Source organism: Elephantulus edwardii, unplaced genomic scaffold, assembly GCF_000299155.1.
Source record: "Elephantulus edwardii isolate Elephantulus edwardi_28Jun2011 unplaced genomic scaffold, EleEdw1.0 scaffold00525, whole genome shotgun sequence".
Taxonomy (NCBI): domain Eukaryota; kingdom Metazoa; phylum Chordata; class Mammalia; order Macroscelidea; family Macroscelididae; genus Elephantulus; species Elephantulus edwardii.
This window is the reverse complement of record NW_006400275.1, coordinates 276962-287502: the sequence shown is the minus strand read 5'-3', so window position 1 is coordinate 287502 and position 10541 is coordinate 276962. Positions and strand designations below refer to the sequence as shown.

The 10541-nt window shown below is 42.3% G+C and overlaps 1 protein-coding gene across 1 annotated transcript; it reads right to left on the bottom strand.

Annotated features, from left to right (window-relative positions):
* Positions 1-1762: 1762 nt before the first annotated feature.
* LOC102850587 (granzyme H-like) lies at positions 1763-8483 on the bottom strand. Its single transcript, XM_006903156.1, has 5 exons — positions 8417-8483; positions 3919-4066; positions 3366-3501; positions 2918-3172; positions 1763-1924 (listed from the first exon to the last, which is right to left on the bottom strand). The coding sequence occupies exons 1-5, from the start codon at positions 8472-8474 to the stop codon at positions 1763-1765; spliced, it is 759 nt and encodes a 252-aa protein (XP_006903218.1). The 5' UTR covers positions 8475-8483.
* Positions 8484-10541: the final 2058 nt, after the last annotated feature.

The following is a 10541-nucleotide window of genomic DNA, read 5'->3' as shown; positions in this document are numbered from 1 at the left end:
CTGTTCCAGTCGTTTTTGGATAATCTTCAGTAGAATCTTGCTTGCATGTGAAATCAATGCTGTTGTTCTGTAGTTTCCACACTCAGTTGGGTCACCCTTCTTTGGAATGGGAGCAAATATAGATCTCTTCCAGTAGGTGTGTCAAAGATGGTGAGATTGGCACAGGATAGAGCAGAGTTTAGGGCTGTTGTACACAGGGTCGCTCTGAGTCACAGAAGACTCGTCGGCACATAACAACAACAACATACAAAGAGTGGCCAGCAATAAAGTGTGCTTTTCTTTCTATAGCTGTAGGCCACATTGACTCATTAAAGAAAGGGACATGCAGTAGAAAAGTCCACTGAAAGCACCCAGCCCATATGATGGATCTGTTATGTTCATTTCTAAGCTGGCATTTAGCAAGGTTCAGTGTGTATTTGCTGGTTTATTGGTGGCAAAAGATGTGCTTCATTGTCCTAAGGTAGTCGTTCTAGCCCAAAAGACTGACATAGCACATGGTAGGTGGTGTTGGTTCAGACTCTATTTCAATGAGTTGAGTTATCATCCGGTATAATCAGCCTGTAGGCCATTAGTGACAAAGAAAGAGAAGCTCAAAGGGATTCAGCCTAATGAGTCACAAAGTGGCCAATGATCTCAGGGTTTATGACTGCTAGTGGTCTGGATGTAGTACTGGAAGGAGATTGAGTTAGTTCTGCCCAGTAAGAATTGCAGCCAAGCTTTCTGTAGCGTTATTGTACCAAGTCTGTCTTCAGGGCTCTGCCTCGTGTCAACTCCTCCAAGGTCCTTTTCTGCTAGAGTGACCAAGGCTGTCTGCTCTGTTGTAAGCCCTATTGGAACCACACAGGTCACTGGAATTCCTATGGTAGGGGAGAGATGGGAAGGGGTCTATCTCCGAACAGCATGGTCTGCAAGAGAAAGGATCTACTGGACTTTGGGAAGTCTCAGTAATAAATAGACATGAAAGAGAAAGGGTAGCCAGGAGATTAGATGCTGAACTAGCCCCTAAATTCAGAACAGGGCATGGAACTAAGGAAGGACATGAATCACAGAGGGGAAAGAGGGAGTTCTCAAGGTCCTCACACTTCGAAGCTGCCAGTTTTCTTGATTATAAGGCAGAAATGTTCAATTCTTCTTCCCAGAGCCTTAGGACAACGAGCTTGTCTTCCTGAATCCAGTGGGCACCCCAAGTCGCTGCCACATAGTACAGGAAGCAGAGCTGAACAGTTCATCTGTGCATAGAACCTGGGAGCCTCAGGTCTCCCACTAAGGGTGTTCTGCATTATTCCTGCAGAAGGTCAAGCCTTAGAGATATGACAGATAAGAAAGAGCTGGTTGACTCCTTCCATATGAGTTGTGGATGTGGAGCAGGGAAAAGAACACTATTCAGAACATGATTATGTTCTAGGTCTGCCTTAATGAGGATTAAAAGCCAAACAAAGCAAAAAAAGAAAAATGGACAGAATCTCATTCCCTCAATCCAGAACTCACTCATACCTGATCCTGTTCTGGGTTTTCAGAGGGTATAAATTGCACCATAGGTGATTTTTCTTCTTTCTTTCTTGGGGCATTTGGTGGATTTGAACTGCCTACATTTGGTTTGGCAGTGTAACCCCTTACCCACTAGGTCTCCAGAGCTCCCTCATCTAGAATTGCTGTCTGCTAATATGTAAGTGAATAATGAAGACACAATTATTCCCTTGCAGTTAAGGCACATTTATTAAGATTCTTGCTGTTAAGAGTAGCTGATCAAGCATAGAGAGGGTCAGGGTGATTCTTCCAATTGGAGAAGTTTTATTGTTTTCTTTATCCAGGGTAAGAAACTGGATATTTTGGTGAAAATACATGGTGGAGTTCCTTTTTCACTTCCGGAGGAGACAATACCCTGGGCTACATTTTTGCATACCAAAGGGCCTCCAGAGTCTCCCTGAGAACAGAGAGGAAAGGCTGAGTTAATTGTTCTGCTGGTCTTGCCTCCCTCTACATTCTGGGAGAAAAGTGCCCCAATGAGGTGAAAAGAGGGGGGTATTAGAGGCTTCTCTGGGGATCCCCATGGTGCCAAAATGTGATGCTTGACATCATTGTTGTTTCATGCCTAGGTTGTGATCTATCTCCTTCCCTAACTTCAGATCTCTTGCCTTCTAAGGAGCTGTGGAACTTTGCTTATAGGCTACTGTTTAAGGAAAGGCAGAAGGTTAATGGAAGACAGTACATTGACCTGGGTGATGACAGCTCTTGAGTATTTACATGGCTTTGATTGTTCAATGTGGAGGGAGAGCTTTTCCTTGCATGTGTGCTCTAGGTGGGCGGGACAATGCTTTCTACTTCCCCCACATTAAATTTATTTAAAAAAAAAAAATCCAAACCAGTTCTTGACATTTAGTAATCCTAAATGTTATAGAGTCAAACTGCTCATTGGGTTTTCTTACCTATAAATTTATGGAACACCTTTGAGAAGGTTCAAACTACAAATCTTTAAGGTAGAAGCTGAATGGAAACTCTTTGTGCCTTAGGGATGTTTGAGGTGGCATGTTACTGTTGGTGCTTTGCTCTCAAATCTGAACTGACCCATAACTGATCCTCCATTGAGATCTTAGAGATGATCAATTGCTCAGGAGGAGATTGCCCATCTTTCTCCTGAGGAGCACCTTTGGGATTACAGTGATGTTTCTTACAACTAGGCCAACTAACCCTTTGGGATGGAATAAAGAATCACAAATTCATCTTTCTGGAGGAACACATTTCTGACTTACCTCTGGTAAGTCACAGAGGCCTGAGTGACTAGGTAGTTTGCTACTCTTGTTATCCCAGAAAAGTGGGTGAAGGCATTCCCCCTATTGCTAGCAAAGATCTTTACATCCCAGGTCTTTCTGAAACATCCTGCTCTTCAGAGCAAGGCCAGCCTAATGTTAAATCTCACCTTAAGGGAAGAGATCATTTTCTGTGGATCTCCCACGCACAACTGAGATGTCCTGTAATAATACCTGAAGCGGCATGCACACTGAAAGTGTCCCTGAATGATAAGATCCGCCTCATGCAGCTTGGTTGTCTGTTTATTCTCAGAGATATTGCCCCAGCCAGCCACACTGCACACCTGCCCAGGCCTCACATGGTCACTTTCTCCAGGCAGGGGGAGCAGGCCCACAGCTGTAGTCAGTTGGGCCTTCATGTTTAGCTGATGAAGGAAACAACAAAGACTTGGTCATTGACAGCCTGCTGCCCTGTAGACCCTGATGGGCTGCACGTTATCCCTTTTTCCTCCAGGGCCTGGGATTAGTGAAGCAGCCACGATGAGAAGGCAAGGGTCATGGTGGAAGGAGAAATTTCTTGAACCCAAGGGAGCAGGAGCAGCAGACAGTGAGCCTCACCTGTAGCATCATGATGTCATTTCTTCCAGACCCATTGTTAAAGTTAGGGTGGGGGATGGCTCTTTTCACAGGAATTCCCTGCTGTGTCTTTTCTTGTAACTTAATATCATGGGCCCCCAAGATGACATTCATGGGGCTGTACAGAGAGAAAAGAAGAGGTTCTCAGAACTGGAGCCCTAAAGCAGGTGACAATGGGGAGGGGAGGGCGGCTGCTGAGGGAAATGCTGGAGGGAGGGACCCTTCATCTTGAGCTTGCTGAACCTTTGGTTTCTCAGCAGCCTTGTAGGTGGTTGTGGAATTCTCTTTTGCCCTCAGGTTATATGAAGTGGCTTGACCATTCCTGCTCTCAACCTCCACTGTCTGCCTGAAATAGCCTCTTCTACTTGCCCCATTCTCTGACCTCATGGGTTACATGTTGACTCACTTTTCACCACCTCATTTCACTCTCAAATGGTTCTGATGTTGAGAACTCTTGGGCCTGAGTTATACCCAGATGAAGTAGCGCCCCCGTGTGGTAGGAATGTGAAGAGTCCTTGGAGGTTCTACCCCTCACCTTCCCCAGCAGTGAGCTGCTGTCAGGACAATATCTTCTTCCACCAGGAAACCACTACACCTTTTCAACTTGTCATCATGAAGTAACTCTACAAGTGCCATGTATGGACGTGAATGAGGCTGTGCTTCATGACCTCCAATGATCTCCTCTGGAAAAAAAAAATGGAAGATGGGAGGAGCGGGCATCCTACCTGATGATTGAAGACAGGATCAGCTTTGCCCTGTAGTTGCTGGGACAAGTTGTCCTGGACTCTCCCGAAAGCAATCCTTATAGGCTTGATAACATGCCATTCCCTTCAAGTCTCAATGGGCCCTCCTAAAAGCTGATAGTTTTTGTTCTCAACATCTCATATTAGGCACATGGATGGTGGGGACACAGATTTTCTTCAAATTGGCAGAACCCCAAAGAATCATGGAGAAGAATCCCTGCTTCTCTGATTCACCCCAGGTCAGCTCCTACAGGCTTGAGTCACTCCCCAGCTTAACTATTCCAGTCCTGTTATTCCAGCAAAGCAAATGAAGGCATCCCCCTATTTCTAACAAGAGTCTTCAGATCCCAGAGATTCCTGAAACATCCTTGTCCCCAGAGCCAAGCCAGTCTAGTGTTAAATCTCACCTTAAAGGAAGCCATCTTTTTCTTCAGGTTCACCATGCACAACTGAAAGGCATTGTTATAATTCTTGAGTCAGGGTAGGGCTGGTGCTGAGGGGAAATGCTGGAAGGAGGGGACCCTTGAGCTTGAGCCTTTGGCTTCTCAAGAAGAGCATTGAAGATAAGCAGTTGTGAGATTCCCTTTAGCTCTCAGTTCATATGAAATGAATTGATCCATACTTTCTGTCACCCTTCACTGTCTGCCTAAAATATCCAGTGTGTTACCTCTCTGATCTTTCTCACTTGTTCAGCCTCTGTTTTCATAAGCTACATGTTGACCTTCTTTTCACCACCTCATCCTGCTCACTAATGGTTCCTTTGATGAGTCCCTTTTGGCCTGTGTTGTAGACAGCTGCAGGATCTCCCCTGAGGAGCAAATATGGAAATAGAAGTCCTGGTAACATCTGCCCCTCATCTTCCCCTGCAGTGAACTGCTGTCAGGACAAAGTCTTCTCCCAAGCAAGGTTGTGTCATCTACATATCTTAGGTTGTTAATGAATCTTCCTCCAATTGTGATGCCACACTTTCCTTATAAAGAAAATCCTGTCTATTTGTGTTTTAGTGATTATACAAAACATTTGACTTCCATAGTGGTTGCACCATTTTACACTCCCACCAACAGTGTTCTCTGCAACCTCACCAGCATTTGTTGTTTGCTGCTCTGTTAAGTTTTGCTATTCTTACTGGCCTGAGATGATATCTCATAGTTGTTTTGATTTGCATCTCTCTTAGAGCTAGGGATTTTGAAAATTTCTTCATGTATTTGATGTCCATTTCAATGTCTTCTTTGGTGAAGTATCTGTTCATATCCTGTGCCCATTTTTCAATTGGATTCTTTACCTTGTTGTGGTGCTCGAGTATTTTATAAATTCTAGACATAAGTCCTTTACCAGACATGTCATTACCAAATACTGTTTTCTGACTCTGTGGCTTTCCTTTTTACTCTGTTGGAGAAGTTTTTAGATGTGCATAGAAATTTGATTCTTAGAAGGTCCCATTCATCTATTTCATCCTCTCCTGGAAGGCTGTATAGCACTTTCTCAATAAGTTGCAAATAGAAATACCTTTTTTTTAAATTTTTTATTATTTTTGTGTGCGTATACCGTCAAATCAGATCTGACTGGTACAGGAGGAGATTGCCCCTCCTTCCCTGGCAGAGTATCTGGTGGATTCGAACCGTTTGCTTCTGGGATTGTAGTTACAGCTCCTTGCCACTAGGCCACCAGAGCTCCCCTAGAAATACCATTTGACCCAGCAAGTCCACTCCTGGGAATATACCCTAAAGAAACCATAACTGCCACCCAGATGGGTATATGCACACCCCTGTTGACTGCAGTTTTGTTCACAATCTCAAAGACTTGGAAAAAAACCTAAATGCCAGTCAACAATGAATGGAAAAGAAGCTCTGGTATATTCACATAATGGAATACTATGCTGCATTGAGAAACAAGGAACTCGTGCAATATTATTCAAAATGGGTGACCCTGGAGGACATTACGCTGAGTCACAAAAAGACGAATAGTGCCATATTGTAGAATAGGACTGACATCAGGGTGGGGGAAGACTGAGAAAAATTGGATAAATTATGTATACTGCATTGAAACAGAAGAGGCAGAGAACAGTTAAAAACTATATATGATTGGGTATTATGGTTATGACAAGAGTCCAGAATGAAGGTTGCATATTGGAGTGTACTTAAGGTGGGGTAATGTATACCAATCAAGGAATTTTTCTTTTACTTTTCAAAGAGAAGAGCGAACTGGGGGGAGGGGAGGGCAGGAAGAAAAAAATGCAACAATGAATGAATGGAAATCCAAAATCTCTGTACAAGTTTATGAAAATTAATAAAATAAATATTTTTAAAACCCAAAAAACAAAACATTTGACTGTATGATTTGACTAATTATGGCTAATATTGGAGAATGAGAATTCCAGAACACTGATAATTTTGCTTATAGGAAACCTATACCTAGACGAAGAAGCTTTTGTTCAGACAGAGCAACGAAACACTGAATGGTTTATATAAGAAAGGTGTGTGTCACAATTGTATCCTTTCTCCATATCTATTCAATAGATACCCTAAGGAAATAATTCAAAAAGCTGGACTCTACAAAGAATTATGGGGGATCAGAATTGGAGGAGACTCATCAACAACCTCTGTTATGTAGATGACACAACAGGGCTTGCTAAAAGGGAGGAGGACTTGAACCACTTGGTGCAGAAGGTCAAAAATTCCTAACCACCACACCAATAATCAACATTGATAAATGGAGAAAAATTAAAATTGTCATTTAATTCTTACTTGTATTACAATCAAAACCCTTGGTACCAGCAATCAGGACATCAGAAGACATATTAAATTGGACAAGCTGGCTGTCAGATATCTCTTTAAATTACTAAAGAACAATGGTGTCAGTTTGAAGAATAAGATGGGCCTGATTCAAGCCATGGTATTTTAAATCACTTACTATGTATCTGAAAAATGGATAATCTGTTACAATGACAGAAGAGCAATTAATGTTTTTAAGCTGTGAGGTTGGAGAAGAGTGTTGGAAGTATGGACTGCCAAAAGATGGAACACATATGTGTTGGGAAAAGTGTGGATATAGTGATCCTTGAAAGCGAGGAAACGAGATTTCATCTTACGTACTTTGGGCATGTTGCTAGGAAAGGCTATTTCGAGTAGAGGGACATCATACTTAAAAAGTTAGAGGATCACCAAGGAAGAGAAGGACTCTCAACGAGGTTGATTTGTGTGACTGTGGCAATGGGCTGAAGTGCATCACAGATTATGTTGATGGTATAGGATAGGCCAGGGTTCAGAACTATTATTCATAGGGTTGCTATAAATGACATTGAACTTGCAGGCACCTAAGAACAGCACTGTAATAATTCAACAGCCTAACTATGCGTGTCTATGGATCCACAGAGTGGAAGTAGTTGCACTGCTCACCCTGAGGCCCTGAATCCCTGGCCATTCAAATCCATCCGAGTTCCTTGGGTAGAAATATAGAGTGATCTCTTCCCATGCAATTTACAGCATTGAAAACTCCCTGGAGGATCAGCTAGGAGTTGGTTTCAACTCCACAGCAAACACACTGACTTTGACTGTAATAATATGCTTAAGCATGACGGCACTTGTAAGGATAGCATAGGACCTGGCGTTGTTTCACTTTATTGTGCATTGCAAAACAAACTCAACTATACCTAAAACAACAGCAATACCCCAATTCTTGGTGTTTAAGCTTCATTGTCCTGGGATATGGGAGTGGGTAAAAAGTTGGGCTGTCAACCTGGACACCCTCGGTTTGAACCCATCTGCTGCTCCAAAAGAGAAAGATGGGGAAACTCCTCCTGTGCAATTTATAGCCTCAGAAAACCTGATGGAGAGTAAACTATGAATTGGTTCTGACTTATTAGTAATGAATTGTTGTTTAGCTTCTTGACATGCAAAAAGGAATTTCAGTTACTTAACTTCATATCTTCTGCCAAATGACTTTCTAAGAATAATCTGCTTCCCAGGGAATGAGGAGAAGCTAGGGGAAGATACCACCTCGTAAGCCTTTAAGTGGTAGAAGTCCTTTGTGATTTCACCTAAACTGGGGAAATTTGAAAAAAGCAAGCATAGTCTAACACCTATTACAGTATCAAGTGTGTCTAGTCATCCTTCCAGAATTTCTATCCAATATGAGACTGCTTAGTCTGGGTTTGATATGGAAGCTGGTATCCATAGATTTTCTGCATTACCTGGAAAGAATTCCTTACTAGCACTGGGCAGATGAAGGGCCAGGAGTACAAGTGATTCAAGGAAATAGGCTCAGGTTCCTAGGATGCAGAGGGTCACTTACCTGCTATAGTTTCAGGAAGCAGGTGGAAGGCCAACAGGAGCAGGAGTGGATGCATCATCTGAGGAAGGCTACCCAGGCTAAAGCTGATGGTGGTGTCTAGACCCAAAATAACCACAGTGCAATGAAGAGCATCAGACCCAGTGACTTTATATCACACACATACATCTGTGATAGGATCCTTTGGTTGGGTGTCATCACACACAGAATTTTTCTGGTTAAGTTAGATGAGAACAACACTGTCACCACATTTTTATTCATGTCTGCTGAGTCCCAAGCAGAAAACACAAATAAAGAACAAGAAGATGAAGGTTGTTGAGACTGTGCCAACGTCTAGTAGAGTTGTGACAATAGGAGCCTGGATCTCTTAATGATCCCACTAAGAATGTTCTCGTCCTCTGGCTCTTTATTTTAATAATAAAATTTTTATACATTGTTTTTCACACTGGATCTTTCCCACTTCTTTTACACATCCCCCCTACTACTCATCAAATGTTGTGACCCTATGAGATGTTTAGTGTTGGAGAAGATTACTGAATATTCTGTAGATTGCTAGGAAAACAAACAGGTTCATCGTAAAGAAGGCATGAAAAGACTGCTCCTTGGAGGCAAGGATTCTGAAACCTCATCTGACATACTTTGGACTTTTGTAAGGAGGGAACAGTTTTTGAAGAGGGTTGTCACGCTTGGAAGGGTGGAGGGACAGTGCACTAGAGGAAGACCCTGGATGAGATAGATTGATTCAGTGACTGGGGTATTGGAGGTGGGTGTGCAAGGAGCAACAAGATTGGCACAGGATAGGTCAGGGTTTTGGGATGTTGTACATAAGGTTGCTATAAGTTGAAGGCAATTCGATGGCACACAACAACAACAGCAACAGCAACATAATTACTCCCCTCCCTGCCTTAGATCCTCATACACATTTTACTAGTTATCTTTCTATTTCTACAATAATGACCTTATACTGTATGTGATTTTCAAAATCATTGCTTCTGTGTGTTGCATAGTATTTCACCTGTAAAACTACCATATTTTCTCAACCCCTTCCATTGTGGTTGGACATTTGGGCTGTTTCCATGATCTTGCTGTGGTGACTAATGCTGCTATCAACATTGGTCTTCAAGTCTCTGTTTGTGCCTCAGTTCTTATTTCCTCAGGGTATATTCCAAGCAGTGGAATAATTGACTCATATGGAATTTCTATGTTCAGCATCTCACACACACACACACACACACACACACACACACACACACACACACACGTTTATTTACAAATCTCGAATAAAAATTTGAACAAATTCTTTCAATTTCTCCTCACTTTGCCACCCATCAACTTGAACAACCCAATGATTAATCCACTCCCTCTTCCTCTGCACAGCCACAGCCCTCTGCTTCCAGCCTGTCCTACCCCCTCCTGGATCCTTATGCTCGTTCTACATTAACCATTTTATACACTATTTATCCTTATGGGATTGTGTTCGTTCATTCAGCATAAGGCTCTCTAGTCCCTCCCAAGTTAGGTAATAATTTATAAACTTATTCCACAGGCATGCTGCATAGTATTCCATTGTGTGACTGTACCATAATTTCTCAATCCTTTCATTTGTTGTTGGATATTTAGACTGTTTCCATCTTCTTGGGCTGTTGAATAATGCTGCTATGAACTTTGGTGTACAAATCTCAGTGTGCCTCTGCTCTCATTTTCACAGAGTATATTCCAAGTAGTACAATAGTTGGGTCATATGGAATTTCTCTGTTCAACTTTTTGAGGAAGCGCCAAACTACCTTTCAGTATGGTTGCACCATTTTACAGTCCTACCAACAATGTATAAGACTCATTAAAGAAAGGGACAAGCAGTAAATAAATCCACTGAAAGTACCCACAAGAGAAATGATCTGCTGGACTTGGAGAAGTCTCAGTAATTGACAGATATGAAAGAAAAAGAGTAGCTAGGAAATTAGATGCTGAATCAGGCCATGAGTTCAGAGCAGGGCATGGAGTTAAGGAAGGATATGTGCAAGGAGTTGGAGTCAGAAAATCAAAAGGGCTGAACTCGCTCAGCATATCTTAAGCTCAAGAAACTGAAGAACAAATTCAAACCTCGAGTTGCTATAATCAAGGATGCTTT

Coding starts and splice junctions, on each gene's coding strand:
- LOC102850587 (XM_006903156.1), bottom strand. CDS start 8,474: ATGATGCATCCACTCCTGCTCCTGTTGGCCTTCCACCTGCTTCCTGAA. Junction 4,067..8,416: donor GCTTCCTGAAACTATAGCAG/GTAAGTGACCCT, acceptor TTTTTTTTCCAG/AGGAGATCATTGGAGGTCAT. Junction 3,502..3,918: donor GCAGCTCACTGCTGGGGAAG/GTGAGGGGTAGA, acceptor CTCTCTGTACAG/CCCCATGAATGTCATCTTGG.